At 33.8% G+C, this 20,723-nt stretch overlaps 3 protein-coding genes and 1 pseudogene across 5 annotated transcripts; 2 read left to right on the forward strand and 2 right to left on the reverse strand.

Moving 5' to 3' along the window:
- LOC140891278 (pyruvate dehydrogenase E1 component subunit beta-like) lies at positions 1–3,154 on the reverse strand (annotated as a pseudogene).
- Positions 3,155–8,371: 5,217 nt separating this feature from the next.
- On the reverse strand, positions 8,372–14,114 carry LOC140887593 (bystin). Of its 2 annotated transcripts, none has more exons than XM_073294937.1 (11): positions 13,676–14,114; positions 12,751–12,877; positions 11,800–11,851; positions 11,357–11,684; positions 10,626–10,705; positions 10,261–10,308; positions 9,919–10,065; positions 9,480–9,552; positions 9,329–9,404; positions 8,821–8,925; positions 8,372–8,735 (listed from the first exon to the last, which is right to left on the reverse strand). In XM_073294937.1, the coding sequence occupies exons 1-10, from the start codon at positions 14,009–14,011 to the stop codon at positions 8,852–8,854; spliced, it is 1,341 nt and encodes a 446-aa protein (XP_073151038.1). In that variant the 5' UTR covers positions 14,012–14,114; the 3' UTR covers positions 8,372–8,735; positions 8,821–8,851. The 2 variants fall into 2 exon arrangements, with proteins under 2 accessions (XP_073151038.1, XP_073151037.1); XM_073294936.1 differs by having other exon boundaries at positions 8,821–8,931.
- Positions 14,115–15,937: 1,823 nt separating this feature from the next.
- On the forward strand, positions 15,938–19,750 carry LOC140891509 (probable sugar phosphate/phosphate translocator At3g14410). Of its 2 annotated transcripts, XM_073300029.1 has the most exons (8): positions 15,938–16,197; positions 17,669–17,776; positions 17,861–17,895; positions 18,197–18,309; positions 18,437–18,698; positions 18,786–19,054; positions 19,277–19,433; positions 19,525–19,750. In XM_073300029.1, the coding sequence occupies exons 1-7, from the start codon at positions 16,096–16,098 to the stop codon at positions 19,393–19,395; spliced, it is 1,008 nt and encodes a 335-aa protein (XP_073156130.1). In that variant the 5' UTR covers positions 15,938–16,095; the 3' UTR covers positions 19,396–19,433; positions 19,525–19,750. The 2 variants fall into 2 exon arrangements, with proteins under 2 accessions (XP_073156130.1, XP_073156129.1); XM_073300028.1 differs by having other exon boundaries at positions 19,277–19,750.
- A 556-nt stretch (positions 19,751–20,306) lies between these two features.
- On the forward strand, positions 20,307–20,723 carry LOC140890011 (egg cell-secreted protein 1.4-like). The gene has a single exon (XM_073297761.1). It carries the CDS (start codon positions 20,307–20,309, stop codon positions 20,721–20,723), a length of 417 nt encoding a protein of 138 aa, XP_073153862.1.

Genomic DNA, 20,723 nt, shown 5'->3' on the forward strand with positions numbered 1-20,723 from the left:
TGATGATTTTAAATAACATATTTTAGTTATCTAATGGTGCCAGTGCCACCCATGTTATATATGGAATATGATGTAAGGATCATCATCTTTACCAAGTCCAAATCAATAACAAAATCCATGAAAGTTCAAACTCCAAATATTATTGAATACAGCAAGAAAAGTGCCAAGATTCTGATAGAACGTGAACAAAGCTGGCACTTCCCTTGTTTTCGAGTCGAACGATCTCACCTCTACCGCTCATTGGCAGAGCTGCTCCACAGCAGTTACAATCTGTGCCGGTTGAACCACAGTCCACTCCTCCAAAGTCCCAGCATATGGAGTAGGCACGTCCTGTGATGAGAGGCAAATGATTGGAGCGTCTAAATAATCATGGAAGTTCTCATTTATCGCCGCGGTGAGACTTGCTCCAATGCCACCAGTTCTCATGCACTCCTCAACTATGAGCACTCTGTGTGTTTTCTTGACTGAATTTCCAATGGTACAGAGATCAAAAGGTTTCAAGGACCGGATATCGATCACCTCGGGGTCATAACCTTTGTTGACGAGAGTCTTGGCGGCTTGCATCACGTGGTATCTCATCCGAGAGTAGGTCAAGATTGTGACATGCTGACCAGGCCGCACCATTTCTGCCTCTTCGAGAGACCACATACTCTTCATCGGGAATTCTCTCCTTGAGGTTGTAAAGAAGCACATGCTCGAAAAGGACGACTGGGTTCTCACTACGGATTGCAGCTTTCATGAGACCTTTGGCATTATAAGGAGTCGAACAAGCAACCATCTGTATGCCAGGAATTGACTGGAAATAGGACTCAAGCCTCTGTGAATGCTCAGCCCCAAGTTGGCGCCCAACCCCACCTGGTCCACGGATCACAGTTGGAATTGTGAACTGCCCACCTGATGTGTAGTGTAGCATGCCACAGTTGTCTGATATTTGGTTGAAGGCCAATAGAAGAAACCCCATATTCATGCCTTCGATTACCGGTCTTAGCCCTGTCATGGCAGCCCCTACAGCCATACCAGTAAAAGAATTTTCGGCAATAGGTGTATCAAGCACTCTAAGATCTCCAAATTTCTTCGCAAGGTCTTTTGTGACTTTGTATGATCCCCCATAATGGCCCACGTCTTCACCCATTACACAAACTCGAGGATCACGCTCCATTTCTTCCATTAATCCTTCTCTAAGAGCTTCAAACAGCAAAAGTTCATGCCTGAAGAATTAAAATATTCATTTGGTACATCTCAGGTATCCAAAAGTGCACATGAACTACTGGAAAATAAATATTGCAATATATTGAAACATAAATGGCCTGCCATAATGTATTTCTTGGCTGAAAAAGTATGGGCAAAGAAGAAAACGTGATTTTTAAGGCTTATATGTAGATAAAGCTGCAACATGTAAATGGTTACAATCAAGCACACATATTCCAGTGTGCAAGACAATCGTCTCCAACCTTTTGAATCTAGTGCATAGATTGATTATTCAACATTAGAACCCCAAGGAGTATTTTACCTTACCATGCATATCTCATTAGGTAAAACAAAGATCCTCCAAGCCAAGTAATCTCAAAAGTCCCATCTACCTTTAAGATTAAAATTGGCTGTTTACTAGTAACAATCTAGAATACTCATATGGCATACCTCACAATTGACGATGGGATATCTCTTTAGTCATTCCTTTGAACGTGGTATAAGTGGAATGTCCTTTATGGACATCAACTTGTAATTGAAACCTAGAGTTACAATAAATGCAGACCCTTTGGTGAAAAAAAAATTACCAGCTACTGAGAAAGCCTATTCTCATGTGGTCGCTGATACAAATCTAGAATAGTTGAGGGAGGTTTTGCATCGTATTGTCCGAACTCCATCAACTCATTCTAATACATATTTTTTTCTCTCACAATCCAAACTTGGAACATAAAGTGGAGATGCATGCACGAGCACAAGAAGATTTTCAGAGTTGGGACAGGAATTTCAGAATTTTACCCAGTTTTTGAAGTTGGCGAGGTAGGATTTTCAACCTGCGCCTGAAAATTCGAAAAGAGATCCAAAAGGCCAACTTCAGATAAGAGAATCCATTGATTAAACTATCAAAATCAAAGTGTTTATAATCATAACGCTAACCGCAACTGCTTGAGCAATGATTTTTCCCTTCTTGCGAGTTCCATGAATCCGACCAATAACAGACCTTACATCAAATCTGTTAGCTGATGGAAACAAATGCAAAATGAACCATTAGGCTCTGTCAGTTTAATTTACACACTGAAAAAGAGAAGAAAAGCAGGGAATCATGAAATCCAAAGGTCATGAACAAAGCTATGACTCTTTAGAAAGCACAAAGCAACTAGTCGATTAAACAAGTTCTATGCATAGAGTTTCTAATTGTTATCAAACAAAAGGTAAAATAAAATATTTTTTCATTATCTCCACAGTTTCTTGGGTGGAACCTTCCTCAGCGAAAATGGCATTTGGATCCCTTATAAATACTCAATCTTTTGGGATTAAATGAAACAAAATGCTCAACAAACTAGGATGGTGTAAGCGAAAAGCCGAACGAGAATTATCAACGATCTCAGTCCAGACTCCAGAGCAATAAATTATAAAGATCCCCAACCAAAAATGTGCGCAAGGGGGGTACTTCAATCTCCCATCTCTGAGTTGAAACCAAAGATTGAATCTTTCGTGATTAGCACACTGATTTTTAGCCAACGTTTTCTGTTAGGAGTTCTAAGCTGATTTGATGTTTCACGGGGTTACAAAATCCAAATCCCATTACTCCCTCCACCTTCTGCCCGACTGAAATTGCATAAATGAAATCCAATGAAACAGAAACACAAAAAGGAAAACACCATACCCGGAAGAGAATAAACAGAGAATCTGTTAGAAAGATCCGACATAGCAACTGAAGCTGACGATGACATCCCGACAGATTGCAAGATTGCAGCCATGAATGAAGCAACTAGCAAGGCGAGTGAAAGAAAAGGGAATGAGAAATGGAAAAATGCAGCTTACAAGGAAGGGATTGCAGAGAGAAAAAGGCGGAGATTTTGATGTGAAGAGGGGGCAAGGGAAGAAGATATCGGAATGACGATGGAACCCAAGGATCCATCTCTTTGTTCTTGCTTTCTTTTCTGTTTTAATCGTTTTGTGCAGCACAGCACGTGTCGCCAACTTCACCAATACTAATTGAGAAAATGTTTCGGGCTTTATTTACGATCATAATTGTGAATACAATTATATATTATTTTGATAATTGATAACTAATCAATCGATCCTTTAGTTTTCCAAATAATATATAATACGTATATATGTAAAGGATGTTTTAAATAAATATTATAAATTTTAAATAAATTTAAACAAATATAACATATAAATTTTATTTAAAGAAATATAATAAAGCGGGATGCTTATTTTGAGAAGTAAGGGGACTGATAGTTTATTTATTTGTGGAGTCGGGGTTAGCAAGCATGTGGGAAATTTGAAATTTCATTCATTTTTTTGCAATTACGTAAAGTCTTTTCTTTGAGATTTATTTAAATTATCTATGTTACGAATAAAATTATTTACTACTATATACTTTAAAAAATACAAAAGTATTGTATTGAATATTATTAATTAAAACTTTATATACTTGGTTTGTAATTAGAAATTTTTTCATATATTAAATATATATTTATTATGATATATTATATTATAGTATTTATTTCAAGTAGTATTATTTGTAATCTTTGTTAAATGCACCATAAAATAAGATTTAGTAATACCAAAAAAAAATCTATCTATCAATATATAAAAACAAGAAAGTATGCTAAAATTAGAAAAACAAATTTTTTCCGCCCGAAACAAATTACTAAATACAGAATACAGAAATATTGCATAAATTTTACATTGAAAAAATATTAAAATAAATTATTATGAGATAATAAATAACCGATAATTTTTGTCTTTTAAAGTAGAAAAATTGTTGCTGGATAAGAATAAATTTGATCTATTACTTTAAATTTATTTAAATTATATTTTGAAAAAAATAATAAATTAAATTTTTGTCACCTCTTAACCGATACTTTTGTCTTTTGAAGTAGAAAAATTGTTGCTGGATAAGAATAAATAAATAATAAATTAAATTTTTGTCACCTCACAGCTGTTGACAAGATAATAAAAATATTAAATTTTTCTTTCTATCAACAATCCATTTCAAGATCATGTTGAATTTAAATTTATTAAATTCAGTAATCAATTCATGGATTAATATAAAACTAAATATTTACTTTAAAAAAACAATCAACATGATTTTCAGATCCATTTCATGTGGTAATTCAATAAATTCCAAGATAATACATTTTAAACAAAATCTGAAAACTCATTTTAACGTGATATTTAAAATTTTAAATTTTTAACAAACAAAAATCCATTTCAAGATCATGTTGAATTTAAATTTGTTAAATTCAGTAATCAATCCATATATTAATATGAAACTAAATATTTGTTTGGGAAAAAAATACAATCAGCATGATTCTCAGTGCTACTTCCAAGATAATATATTTTTAAAAAAAATCTGAAAACTCCTTTAACAAGATATTTAAAATTTTAATTTTTTAACAAACAAAAATGCATACAAGATCATGTTTAATTTAAATTTTTTAAACATGGTAATCAATCCATAGATTAATATAAAGCTAAATATTTGCTTTGAAAATAATCACACTGCAAAACGATTTCTTTTTTTCATTTCACGTTATATTTCAGCCAATGTTTTGATAAATGGCACTCATCTTCAGTGCAATCCATAAGGTTTCTCCAACCATGAGTTTATGTGTTATGAAGCTGCGTTTGGTTCATCGATATGAACTCAAGTCAAAGAAGAACAAAATGTTCAGCATAGAATGTGTCTTCCACGATCGTGAGGTAAAATTTACCAATTGTTTGTTTTCTTGCTGAAACTTTACAAATATAAATATAAACTTTACATGTGTCGTATTCTACAGGTTTCACACATTCATGGGACGATCACAAATACAGTTATGGGGTTTGATTTATTAATATATGCTCATTTATTTCATAAGTTTATTTTAATTTATATATTTTACAAACATATTTTTAAAACATTGGTTTTCTAGGTTCAAGATTCATTTAAGATTCGTTGACAGCACTGAAAATGCAATTTTCTTACTTTGGGACAGAGAGTGCATTCAACTTATTAGAAAAACAGCGCATGAAATTAATGCCGAGATGGAGAATCAGGTTTTTATTCTATGGTTTTAATAATATATTATAATTTATTTATTAATTTTATATATAGTAAATTATAATATATATATATATATATATATATATATATACACACACACGTAAGCTTTTAATCACCCACACAATATTTCAGGGTACGGATGCTTAAAAAACACCAAAAGAAGTTGATCATTTAGTTGATCGGAAGGTTCTGTTCAAAGTTCAACTTAGAACCAACCAAATTCACGGATTTAATGGAACATACACTGTCATGAAATTAACAGAAGATCCTACTGTTGTGGAAAAGTATTGTGGAGAAGTTTTTGAAAGTCATATATGATATTGTTTTTTACTTGAATGTTAATATATATTTAAATTTTAATATAATATTTATTAACATTCTTGGTTTATTTCAAGAATCTGATTTGTTTTCAAAATTGAAAAATACTGAAACAGGAGATGTTGAGGTAAATATTACAAAATCAAATATATCTTCTATATGAATTTATAATAATAAAACAAAATATCAATTGTTTCTATTATTTTTAGGTTCTTTCGTCGGAAGATGAAGTCTCCACTCCTTTAAAATCCACTAGTAAGACCGTGATTTCAAATGATGTTCTAAATGATTTTAGCCGAAACAAACACTCATTGATTAGTTCTCATCTACAGCACCCAACAAAAAATTGAAGACTAAAATCAAGCAAGAGAAAGAGTGAAATATATTTCTTCGCATTGAGAAATATTATTCCCAGTTGTTATTAGATATTAAGGCTTCTGAGAGTTCTATTTTGATTTCCAATTTAGACGGTTTTTGGATTTTTAATTTTAATTCTACTACTATTGTTTTAATTAGAGGATTTAAGTTTAATTGTTGAATTTTAAATTTTCGGAATTTATGGTTTATTGGTTTATAATTTTTTTATTCTATAATGTCTCAAAATTTATACAAGGTTTTTATATACAATTTTAAATAAAAATTTTACGACACAACTTAAAATATTTAAATCATTTTATTTTATTTTGACAGTACCATCGGCTTAATATTTTAAAAATAATCAAATATTATATTTAATACTACCATAATTACACGTATAAATTTGCTTTAAGTATTCAAAAAAGTGTAGTGTTTTATGCATATATGAAATGAAATGCTAATAAAATACGAACACACAATAATTTAAAAACAATATATTTTTTCTAATACAACCATTTAATGAGAAAAATGTTTTGAATTTTAAAATAGAGTCTCACATATTGTTTTTTTTTCGATATGATGAAATTTTAACTATTAATAAGAGGGCATATTCAATTCGTAACGACTTTTATTGCCATCACTTATGTTTGCTGATAACACTAAGATATACTTCAATAGATACTAATTTATTTGGTTTTTTTGTAAAAACAAATAGCACGTAAACAGAAAATTGTGCATAAATTTAAAATAAGATTGATGCCAAATAGACAAATAAATATTTTATTTGGAAAATCAAACTAAAATTGAAACAAATCATGGCCATTCAATTAGTTTATCACATACTCAACAATAGATTAAATTGTTTACATTTCGAAACATGCAATAATATGTCATTAGATGTTTATCATTTGAGGAAAATCTCAAAAATTTGGGATTCTTATCTATATAATCCCATAATCTATTGGATCCATATATAAAACTTATGACTTTTAAGATTCAAATAATCAATCTAATTCCAACTTTATCTTATCATGACTTCAAACAGATTGATCACTTCAATTATAAATAACACAAATTAGAACTATAAGAAACATTTATAAATAACACAAATTAGTTATATAAGACACATTTTTCAACGTATTATATTAAAGTAATCACAGATAGGGGTGGTTTTTCGGTAAACCATAACAAAAATATCGGTGTGAAAAAAATTCATACCGATACCGATATCGAAATTTCGAAATGTTGGTATGGAAAAAATCCATATTGATACCGTATAGATACCAAAAAAAATTCGATATACCAAAAAAATGTCTGTATATCGAAAAAATTTCGGTACGATATCGGTATAAGTCGGTATTTTTGTACGGTATGCCAGCCATAATCACAGATCTGTTGTCAAAAAAGAGGATCCGTGGAAAAGTACACTGATTTATGTTTCTGAACGCCGAAAAGAATTCGAAACCAACGATGAAGTATTTTCTTGGTAGATCTGTACATAATAACAACACAAATGTTTATTAAACCCGTAAAATCCAGAAAAATGTAAACAAGAACAAGTATTCGTCGAAATATTTTTCTTATGAATTATCATTATAATTGATTATTTATTTAAATGTTTTATGTTGTAAATATTTAAACAAAAAACCTGAATCCGAGAGCGAGAATACCACAACAATCTAATTTACGTGATTCAGTTAACACGGTGATGCCAACATGAGTATATTCTTTAAACGAGATCACAAATGGTATGAATTTTATTTTTTTTAATTCGACAAAATACAATTTTTTCACATTTGTCTAATCTAAATTATTATATTTATTTTTTTTAAATATTGGTTTTTGCAGCTAATCCATTTGCTCAATTTGGCTTAGACCTTGATGCTGTCACTCAGACATTACGAGTCTAAACGACATAAATATTTCTTCTTAAATGCCTAGCAGCTCAACTAAAAATCTCTCTGAGATAGTTGATGTAACAAGCGATGAAGATTTTCCTCTATCTTCTGTCAATAATGTTGATAAACCGAGTCGCAGTGTCAGTCAGCCAAGAAATCAACTGCAATAATACAGAAATCAACTTCAACGCAAAAGATCATCATCATCCTTTGAACGTTGTCTCGAATGGTGTATCCTTTGTAGAAAAAATGACCATGATAATGACCATGACAGCAACCAGAAAAATTTAACGACAAACATTGTGTTTAAGAAAGTTTTTTAAAATTTATAAAATAATTTTTTGGTTTTATAATTGTCTATAATGCATTAAGATTTTTGTATTTTAATTTTTTATTCAACTGCTCATACTTACTAATTTGAATAATTAATTGTATAAAATAATATTTCGTCCATCACACGGATGAAATACTAATAATAAAGGTATGACCGGACTCGGAATTAGAAATACAAGGGTTTGAAAGCATTCAATAATTTGATTCAAAAAAAAAAGCATTCAATAATAAACTATTTTAAATCATGAACTTTTTTCTGTCACAAGAAAGACTGAAATCAAACCGCTTTGCCTCTCTCTCTCTCTCTCTCTCTCGTCCTTTCGTCAATAATTAACTCAAAAACAATTTCTCATAACTAACAAAGTTTCTCCATTGAGTAGCTCGCAATAAATCACTTTCATCTTCAAACGTTCGCATTTCTAATCTTCACATAGACCAAAACAAACTTTAAAAATCTTCCTTCTACACTGGGAAGACAGATGGATGCATGGAATGGAATGGAATATTTATCTTCCCTCTATCAACACTTCCCCGAATGTGTCTCGACGTACCACAAGACTTTCTAGATGAATATTTTTCAATGCCTGAATAAAGAGATCGAAAATCATTCAATTTTCACTTGACGGCCACAATCATTAGGAAGCTGAGTTATTAGGAAAGACCATTTACCAGCAAGAATCAAGCAATGAATGGTAAGTGCTCAGTCCTCTTCCATAGGTACATCCGGAACATCAAACCTGTCTTCTTGAATTGGTTTGGTAACTGTGGAAATAGGTGTCGGTGATAGGGAGTCAAGAAATGTGTCTATGAAGAAATGGAACCAAGCATATACACCACCAAGAGAGAGACCATATAACTATATAAGTCTCAGTTTTTACATTATCCAGATCGAAATTCCAGTATCATATCGAGGAATTAACAAAATTCAAGGGAATTTCATGATTAGGAAACGGCTACCAAGACCAAAAATAATGATAATCAAGCAAGCTTCGTATCGCAAATTATTGAATTGGATATTGTAAATATACTTGTATGTCACCGACACACATATTGATGCACAAGGCAAAAGTTGCATCACCAATCTTCGCGATAGAAAAGGTGAAGCTAGCAATGATTTTTTTGCAAAATAAATAAACAAATATAATGAAAAACTCAAATTTCAACAGAAAAAGGATATATATTGACATAAGATCATCCTCTTTGTCCCCACGGTTTCGGCTGTTGTTTAATTCCCTTAATATTTCCGGAGTAACCTGTATGTGGAGAAAAATGAGGTTATAAATCATTTAAAAACTTCCATCAAATAGTAAGAGCTCTGGTCATCTTACTAATTTATGTCTTTGCCTGTCAACTAGAGTGTTGAGATTAGCTTTATCTTCCTTCGTCAACTCGTTCTTGTACCTGCATCAACACAGCGATGAGACCCAGCCTTTTTTCGTTCGACACGTGCACACAGACTAGAGCGGTTTGCGAAGAATACAGGCTCCCCAGTTAAAAAGGAAAACTCTCAAACTCTAATTAATATTTGTCTATTTGAAAATAATCTCTTATAGAGGAATCAAATTTAAATTAGTTGCATGACTTGCATCGCTCTAAACAATATATTTTATTAACCGAACAAACCAAGGAAGCAATAACCATGCACATGTAACAATATAAATTTCCATGTTTCATGCAACACGAAAGAGCACCAAGGGAGGATATGTTCAGATGCCAAGGGCTCAAAAATGGGGAAAATGAAGCAAGAAAATAACCAAAAGAACTAACCTCTGAGCAAATGCAAGAAGTGACTGATGCCAGATCACAGGCATTGCTCTGGAGTCGTCATAAAATTTCATAAAATGAGCGACTAAAGCATCCAGTACACGATATGGCAATGCATATTTCTTCTCAATTAGTAACTTTGAGAAATAACTGCAACAAACATAAAAGTTAAAATCAACAACATAAACATGCTGGTAAGCTATTGTAAAGCATTGTCATTGCGACATGTAAAAACATCTCAAGAGCATTATGAGAATGAATGAGTCATCAATAACATCAAGATCTATATGAAATAGTCCCCGTGGGATAAAGAAAGTCAGGAGTCACTGCACAAAACATAAATACCTTGTTGTTCCACAGTACTCCAGCTCTGCAAGTTTCAACAATGCAACACTGCAATGCGCAACAAATATTAACATGATACACCACAATTTGCAAGTAAGTAAAATTTTGGGATGACAATGTGATTTTTAACAACTAACGTGTTTGTGTCTCAAGCTCCCTCAAATGTTCACAAGCCATAAAGTAACAATTAAGCATTTCAAACTTTTCAGATCAATAAACATTTAAAATTTTTGCTTAATCATGTGGATTAGCTATTATAACACAAAAGCATTGATGCAATTGCGGTTAAGGAGGTATATGTGTGATCTAAATAAAAGTTAAAAAGCAGAGTGATTTAGATTAACTGATTAAGGTCGCAAACATACCTAGAATGTAGTGGAGGAATGGAATTTTTCTGAATAATGCTCCCGACAATTACAGCCTCCCTTAAAGAGCATGTATTTGACTGCAAAATAAAAAATTTTCTCTTAAAAATTGACTAGTGTTCATATAAAGAAAACTGAGAAAACTGAGGGAATGCATTCATGTGCAAAATATTTCAATACAAACTCCCAAATTTTGCAACACAGCAAAAAGGCCAAAGAGTTTCAAGAGAAATATAGGCAAAAGGCTCAGTTCTTCCTTCCAATTCATCCTGAAATAGAAAGATCAGCAATCTAATTTCCATGGAAAAGTAAGGCAAACGCTTCAACTGAAAGCCCTAATCGACACTTGGTCAGCATCCGTTATACGAAACTTTGCAACCCCAAGCATGAACGCAGTGTGTAAGCTCACTTGCCTTGAAGGTTATGACACCAGTGACATTTATTAAAGGTGCGGTTATTGCCACTGATATAAAAACCGTTTCTTGCCTATTTGGCTCATTTAGCCAAATTGTCGAACTAAATGCACATGGAACATGCTGAACAACCAGAGGTTAAAGTTTCGCTTATTTTCAACTTGTTAAAACATATGCCAGTTAAGTACCTTGCGTGCGTAACAGGCACAATGTCATTACAGGAAACTCAAGTATGGTTGAGTATAAAATGCGCGGCCAATCCAGTTATCAAAATCAAGATTTTATTATAATGAAGCAAATTGTCAATATATTAGATACCTCGCATAATGGAAGTAAGATTCCTTTATTAAAAGCAGCTGGTTTATAGAGAGCCTTTTTTAAAGATTGATACAACGCAAAGTGCAGCCTCTTATTCTTTCGAATGTCTTCTCTCACACGTGGCAGCAAGACAAACTTGTAGAATCGTTCCACTTTCTTGACACCCAAATTAGAGGCAAATATTCTAGTGGCTTGAAACATTGCATTAGGAGACCATTTCTCAGGTTCTGTCAAGCACAGGACTTCCTCCCAAAACTGCAGGGAAGGTATATGCTTGAAGGCTTTTGGCACCTTACCAGAGGTGTATTTATTGAGCAGCTTGCCCACACTGAACAAAACATTTATTACCGAACACTGTGACACCAAAAAAATAATAACAAAGGAAAAGAAAAGCACGAGACATCCAACAGTATAAAAATCAAAGAATAAGACAAATGGCATACCCCTTGTATAGTTCAACAATGGAGTCATCCAATTTAGGCATTGTCTGCGCTCCTACAACAAACAAGTGAAACTGAAAATTGTAAAAGGTTATCACCATTCTTTTCATTATACAGTAAGTATGCCAACAATGTGGCACAGGTAAAGCGTCCAGGCCAGTTGAAACAATATCACACCCCTCCTACATAAAACAAACTGCAAAAAGAACAGGTCTGTTCGTTTATGTTATCAATTTTTCTAAAAATATATATTTGAAAACATATTTTTAGACGTTGAACTGGGAACGTGATGCATGTTTGAATGTTTTCTTAAGAAACATTTTTTGTTGTAAATATTAAATATCATGTTGATTCATAATTCACTGGGTATTAAATATCTTAAATTATTAATTATTATTATTAATTATTAATTAATTAATAAAAGGATGACAATTTCCCCATTTCAAGCAAAAATTTACTTGAAATGTATTTCTGGAAAATGAATAGGGTGATATGAGGTATTTTCGGTTACATTTTCGGTATGAGACATTTACTATTTTAGATGCCATGTTGTGTCATGTCAAAATGTGTAGGAGCATTTAGTTACTTTTATGATTATAAGATTTATATTTTAAAATATTATGATTAAATACGATCAATAATAGAATTAGTATTTGAAATAAATTGGAATATAAAACATTGATTGTATTTGGGAAGTGAATGTAAGTGGAAAATGTGTTTTTCAGAAAGAAGTATAAATTTTAACATGGATACGTTTATATTCCTGCTTCTAGAAAATGTTACAATCGCCAAAACACTTCGGGGAAATATAAACAGAGATAGCCAAAGGGTTCCAAGTGTTAACCACAGTGTATCAAGATAAGCTCAAATCACAGCAACTCGGCAAGATAAACAAGGGTTTGTAAAGACCAGGAAAAAGGCATTCATGAGGATACTTGAATCGGAGTATCAAACCTGAAGAAAGTTGGGCATCTTGTTTTTTTATCTTCTCGACGATAATGTCGGCCAATGTGCGTTGAGGGCGATCATCTTTGGTCAAGAAGGTCTCAAGCAGCTTTTCATCGTCTTCATCGATCTTATCCTATTTGATCAAACAAAATATCATAAGAATAAAAGCAAATGCAACAAATCATTAAACAGTTATCCCAAGGAAAACAGAAAAGGAACATGAAATATAATTTATTCTATAAGTGATCATAAGAAAGCTAAATTCAACGGATAAATATCATACTGCAAAATGGCGACTGGCATCCCTTATCAAAAATAAAAAAAAATCAGGAAATAGATCAAATAAAAGAAGCAATTGCCGAAAAATACCAAAAAAATGCAAATCAGCACTGAATCACCTATACATACCGCGCAATTATGATATCCATGAATTCTTTGCATTTCAGGTAAACAAATGCCTAAAAAATAATTGGAGGTCCAGAGAAACAATTGTTTATCTCTCAGAAGTCAAATAAATAAATCGAGAATTGAGTTCAAAGTATAGCAGAATGAAGCTCCACTCAGAGTTTCAATATAACCAGACAGAATTCGAAAACATGCATTACCAATCACATTATTAATTTGCTAACGTAAATAGTTGAAGATATCGAGTGACAAATTACATGCACACGCTACACAGTATCACATTCTAATCAACCATCGTTTCCAGCTTATAACTAACACGTATAAAGCTAATTATGGACTAGGCACAAATTTAGACTAGCGGCGTGAGCATCTTCGTGGGAAAACAACAAATTATTTTGGTGCAACTTCATAGTAAAATCAAATTTTACGGGTAATTTCATTGAAACAGAAGTTTAACTCATGGCTCCACTAAACCCGTTCCCCGCGGCGATCAATGCAGGTTCGTGAAATAAAACGAAGAGCAAACCTCAAAATCATGTTGCCAAGACAGGATCTCTGTCTCGGAAAACCCTGTAAAGTCATCCAGATCTTCTTCTTCGTCTCTGACACTGTTTTTGGGGTCGTCCACTTGAGAAAACACAAAACCATTAATCTGGGCCTCGTCGTTTTCTTCTTCTAGTTGAATTTCCTTCTGCTGAATAAGAGCTTCATTGAGAATCTTTGAGCTGACAGCCGACGGCACAAGCCTCTGCTCGAGCTGATGGTGTTTTGGCGGCTTAGAACGTCGCTTGGAATAGACGGAATCGGAGCTGAACGGTGAGAAGGGCTGCGGATTCGCGATTCGAGAGCGCTTTTTCGACATCGCCGCGAATGGAGGCGGAGGAGCTGAGCCAAAACCTAGTGTCTATAGATGGCTTTTCACGGGGAATGAGGCGGACTAGGGTTTCGTCGCTTAATATTGGGGAATTTGCTATTATTGTCACTAATCGGGGTCTGGGGGTCTAATCGTCTCAATTCAGATGGTCGGATGGTGTCAATTCAGGTGGGTCCAGTGAGTTTAAGATAGGGGGTTAGGGGTGTAAATGAGCCGAGTTATTCGTGAGCAATTCGCGAGTAGCTCGGTCAAAGCTCAACTCGAGCTCGATTTGATCGAGTTCGAGCTCGAGTAGTTCGAGCATACAATCGAGCTCGAGTCGAGCTTTGAAACTATGTGATCGAGTAGCTCGCGAGTAGAGCTACTCGATAAGCCACATATATATATATATATATATTAAAAAATAATATAAATATATATAAATATAAATATAATATATATAATATAATATTATATTTTATATATTAATTTATTTATAATATTTATTTTATTTTATTTATTGTATTTATATATTTATTTATTTTATAATATATATAATATAATATTATATTTATTTATTTATTAATATATTTTTAATTTATATATATATATAATATAGAAGCTCGAGCTCATATTTTACTACTCGATCGAGCTCGAGCTCGACTCGGCTCGATAACACCCCTAAGCTAGGCTGTAAATGAACCGAGCCGGTTCGTGAAATTTTCGAACCGGCTCGAAAAGATATTCGATTCCGATTCGAATTTTTCGAACTCGAATATGTTCGAACTGAACGCGAGCTGAAATTATTTTGTTCGAAAGTTCGCGAACTTTTATTTAATATATATATATATATATATATATATATTAATATTAATTATTAATTATATAAAATAGAGTTCTTTTATGGTGCTCAACACTATATGCCCACTTCATGTCCACCATGTACAATAGGTGAGTTGACCGATATAATAGGTGAGTTGACTTGTACATGGTGGACATGAAGTTGACGTATAGTGTTGGGCACCATAAAAGAACTCATATAAAATATAACAATTATATTTTAAACTCAGAACCCTAAGCTAGAAAAATATATCTCTATTTGAGCTCGAACTCGAATTCGAATACTCGAATTGTATAACAATTCACAAGCCATAAATGACTCGAAAAGGCTCGAAATCAATCTCGTTATTTTCGAATCGAACTCGAACTCGAGCTATCTATCGAATCGAACTCGAGCCGAAAATAACAAAATTTCGAACTTCGAATAGAGCTTCGAATATCTCTATTCGAACTCGAACCCGAATACTAAAATTTTCTTATAGTTCGGCTCGGTTCGCCTCGTTTACAGCCCTAGTTCAGGCCATTGATGAATTTTATCATTAAAAAAATTGTCAACCTAATTCGATTTGAACCAGATCAACCTGAAAATGGTCAACCCGAACTTGTCTAAGCTCTTTAACCCCAACCCAAACCAACCCGATTTGATTTTTAATTTTAAAATTTTTAACAAAATAATTAAATAAAAATTCATGACATATGATAACAAAAAATATCACAAAATATTAAATTTCAATATTTTAAATTACGTTTAGTTTCTCAATAATTTTTATATTATTTTTATTTAAATATAAATCAAATTGATTAAAAACGTATTATTTTCAACACAAATTACCAATCCTTACCTCATATTTTTATCATTCGTTTGCTAATCATTCAATAATCCTATCAATTGAACCAAACATTGCCTTATATTATCATTTTATTGGTATATTTCAACCTAACACATGAGTAATATCTCAATGATATTTGTCACGTTAAAAATATATAATTAAGGAAATTACCTATATACTAGATCTCGTCTACCCATTTTATTTATATTTTGAGAGGGCTGAAATACGGATTGGTATATATACTTGCCGAAGATCAAAGTTTCCCAAAAAAGGATCTTTTTTGGTTCTGCTTCTAACATTCCCCTTCAGGTCAAGATTTATATCCGCAATTCTCCCCTCGAATCCACGATTTTCATCACTTCGCCACTTCTTGCTTAATTTTTCTTGGTCTGTGTTCTTCCTGGTTGTCGGTCGATTGCTGAAATGGCGGATCGGAGTAGAAAATGGGTGAGAGAAGAGTTCGTCACATATGCTTACATTCTCATATACATTGCTCTCTCCAGCGGGCAGATTTTCTTCAACAAGGTCGTCTCATCTCTCCTGTTCTTCTCCTTTTTTTTCCACTTCCCGCTATGTACTTTTATGTACGCAGTAGTAGAATCGATGATCGCGTACTTCTAATTAGCACACTGTCAAACGAGTGATTGGATTTGTGGTTGATGATTTGAATGTGATGGGAAGGATTGTATCTGTGGAAATCGTGTTAGGAAGAGCAAAGGGTCGACATTTTTCTGGTCCAATTTGGCTAGGATTTCATGGACGTGTTAAATTGAAATTGAATTTGCTTTGAATTAGAGGTCATGGGAGGAACTGGAAAGCATGTCTTTTGATATGAAATTTGTTTTATAATGTGGGTGGGTATTCAGTTGTCGCAATTTTTATGTATGTGTATGATTTAAGGCAGGAGTAGTTTACTGTGTTAGATCAGCCTTATTTTCACGGGTGAGCTCAACTGCACAAACCGAGCAATAGATATGCTTAGTAGTCAATAGCGTTTCTGATAATTTTGGGATGCTTTTTCTCTCAAAAAATGTCTAGGTAAACCATATTAGAGAACTAGAGTGATACCACATAATCACATGTTAGAGTGTACCATATAATTCAACTGCTGTTAAATTTGTGTAAATAACTTGAAACAAAACTGCAACTGCTTTTTTTTTTTCTTTGACCTCACGGATGCAAAATTTTATGGAGCTTTAGTTTTTGTCTCTTTTTGTTAACAAAAGTGAGATCACTGCTAGCCAGATTTTTAATTCAGTTTTCGAGAACTGTCGCATAGTTTTAGTTTTGTGCCTAGTGAGATTTTTCTATTAGAAGGTTCTAAGTGTCCATACCCTAAAAGGTGGAAACTTGTTGCTTTACGTGCACGGTGCACCATAAGAGACATCTCTTTGCATGATTGCATCTGTGATGAGAATGGTGATGCATGCTACTGTTTGTAGGGGCTTTCCTAATTTCCTTTTCTTTTTCATGCTATTTTGTAAAGAAAAATATCCTAGATGTCTTTTCTATTATCCCATGTAAACACTATATTCTTTGTATTCTTTGATTTTAACCGATACAAACTTTTTACGATGATAATCTTGATTATTGCAATGTCCTTATTTATTATAAGGTGAATTATTCTGAACTTCAATTGTTTTTCCAGTGTGATAGATGTAGACTCCTAATGGTCTATGTATGTTTCCATTGAATATAGATCCATGAAGTTTTTATTTTCTTTTTATGTGCTATTTTGAGGACTGAGAAATCAATTCTTGTACCTATGCATTGGAGTTCTCCTGGTGATGTTTCACCACTACATGTATGAATTACAGACTAGAGTGAAGCATTGCTAAGTTACATGCTCTTATCAATTGCATAGAATGCCTACTTATTGGCCATGCAAGTGTAAATGTCATTTGTGTGCTTTATATGAGCCTTTGGAAGTACATTTCAAGAGCCACACAGTTTTTTGGCTGCCAAATTTACTTTGTCAAAATATTCTTGAATGCAGTGGGTGTTGTCATCAAAGGAGATAAATTTCCCATATCCTCTTGGATTGACGATGCTTCACATGATCTTCTCATCTGTCTTATGTTTCGTTCTTACCAAAGTTCTCAAGGTAATTATGCACCAGCACAAATAATACTTATGATCAGGATTTGCCGATTATTGTGTTTTGATACATATTTCCCCTTTTTTGCAGATTTTTAAAATCGAGGAAGGAATGACTTTGGATATGTGAGCTATCCCTACTTAGATATATGACCTGCATTCTCTTGTCTAGGACTACCGAATCATTCGTGTCCTTTATGTGACAATATGTTTATGACTGCTTTAAAACATGTTTCAATAATTAATTCAAGCATTTACTTAATGCATTGCCCATATTTGATCACATTATGAAGAATCACCTTGCACCAAAAGAAATGGAAGAGGTTTCTGTTACTTGGGATTTGTAGTTATTGTCCTCAAATTTTTAAATGTTTCACCTTTGTTAATTGCATTTATCTCGATCTTACTTGAGTTTTTTATTCCCCAGATATATATCTTCAGTTATCCCTATCGGTGCTATGTTTGCAATGACTCTTTGGCTAGGGAATACTGCGTACCTCTACATATCTGTTGCATTTGCTCAAATGCTGAAAGCAATCAGTAAGTGTTTACTGTTTACTAATTGTTTCATTGGTGGAACTGTTTTTTAGTCAATGCAACTTCGGTGTCTAAAATCAATAATGATCTGGCCCTATTAACACTGTCTTGATTTCTGCTCCGTGTGCAGTGCCAGTAGCTGTTTTCATTCTTGGCGTATTTGCTGGACTTGAGATTATGAGTGGTAAAATGCTTCTTATAATGTCAGTGATAAGTTTTGGTGTTCTGGTAGCTTCCTATGGCGAAATAGATATCAACTGGATTGGTGTTGTTTACCAAATGGGAGGAGTTGTTGGGGAAGCTTTGAGGCTAATATTTATGGAAATTTTTGTGAAACGGAAGGGGCTGAAACTGAATCCTATATCTATGATGTACTATGTCAGCCCCTGCAGGCATGTGCTTCATTCTTTCGAACTCTGAGATATGTCTCAATATTATTGCTGCCCATTAAACTTGAAGAAGTTTGGTTTATAATGCAGTGCTATTTGTCTCTTAATTCCATGGATCTTCCTGGAGAAGCCAAGGATGGACGAACAAGGAACATGGAGCTTCAAACCCCTTATTCTGATTCTTAATTCTCTTTGTACTTTTGCCCTCAATCTCTCAGTTTTCCTTGTCATCTCGCATACCAGTGCTTTGACCATTCGTGTGGCGGGGGTTGTGAAGGACTGGGTAGTAGTTCTACTGTCAGCCCTTCTTTTTGCGGACACGAAATTGACACTGATAAATCTATTTGGTTATGCCGTTGGTAAGTATATCTTTTCCATTTACGCTTCCCCACTTCAAACTTTTGCAATGGAGTCTGAAAACTTGATAATTGGCCTATTTTCACTTATTATACTATATATGATGCTTGTTCTTTGATTTATTTTGTTAACTTCCACTTGAGAATTTGCCCAATAATCTACTTGAACTTTTAAAAACAGTCTTGCATTTTGTTTTAGTGACGAGAGAACCTGGACTTTTGCAGCTATTGCAGGGGTAGCTGCATACAACAACCACAAGTTGAAAAAGGAAGCTTCTCGTGTCAACCCACAGGAGCCCAGTCAATCAGTTCCACTTGTATCATCCCCGTCCTCAGACGAATAAGAAAGAATGTCTGCTGCGTCTCAACCATGTTACATGAGGTTTGTTATCAAACCTTAATTTCTCCCATGCTGGTGCCTCCTTGCCAAAAGGTACGAAGCTATGATGCAAAAGTAAATTTTACTTTTGCAGAGAAGCTAATATTACTATTGCGGAGAAGCTGCAGCTTACTGGTTAAATTCCAGTTCAGTATAGTGATCTTGTAGTCTGTCTTGATTGTCCCTATGGTTTCCAAGAATGATCCTAGTCGGATCAGGAATTGATACCGCAAAAGTAACCCTGTAAAATTGAGATTGATCACCGTTGTTTTCACACGATATAAAAGTTGTACGCACTTTAACATTGCAAAAATTCTTGAATGAAGTACATATTCTTTCTTCATTCTGGATGTTCCACTTAGCTTGTTAGATAATTTAACAAATCCATCGAAAATAAACATATAAATTTCTGACTATTTAACAAAACAATAATTATGGCACTTGATGAAAAAGAAAGATGAGACTCATTATGGTACATTCGTTTAACTTACTTCGTTGTGATTTATTTAACATTTGACACTTACTGCTGATGGAAAAAGTGTCCCAAGAAACTTAAATATTACAACCTTTTCATTTTCAAAATGTGTCAGATAATAAATAAAAATCTGAAAGCAAACATATAAAGTGGAGTTAGATCAAAAAACTTATAATCTGTGTAGGCCTCACTGCTCGTTTCTTGATCATCGTTTTATGAGTCTCTTCGTTTCAAAGCTTTAATTCATATCAGTTACAGAACCACTTCCTCTCCCCACATAACTTCTTGTGTCCGTTTCCCTTCCCCTTCACAGCTTCATATCCTATAAATCTCCGCATTACTCCAATCCAAAAATACACTTCAAATTCAAGAAATTACTTTGCAAGAAAAATTAATCAGCCATGGCTTCCAATTCAAATCTCCTCCTTGTAATTCTCTCTTTATGTTTCTTGGCGTCATCTACGACAGCCTCTGCTCGTAATCTTGGCTTGAAAACGTCCCTTTCGACCCGCCTAAAGCTAGCCGATGATGGGTCGTCCGCTTGCTGGGATTCTTTGCTAGAGCTGCGTGCTTGCAGCGCAGAAGTGGTGCTGTTCTTTCTCAATGGAGAGACACATCTTGGAGCCAGCTGCTGTAATGCTATAAGAATCATTCAGCACCAGTGTTGGCCTTCCATGCTGGGCTCGCTCGGGATCAGTACGGAGGAAAGTGATATCTTGCGCGGTTACTGCGATGCTACTGCAGCCAAAGGCGAGGGAGGCGGCTCCGCCAACCCGCCGCCGCCGAGTTCTGGAAGTGCTGCCACCTCCCACGTTTAG

This window comes from Henckelia pumila, chromosome 3, assembly GCF_033568475.1.
Source record: "Henckelia pumila isolate YLH828 chromosome 3, ASM3356847v2, whole genome shotgun sequence".
In the NCBI taxonomy this organism is placed as follows: Eukaryota; Viridiplantae; Streptophyta; class Magnoliopsida; order Lamiales; family Gesneriaceae; genus Henckelia; species Henckelia pumila.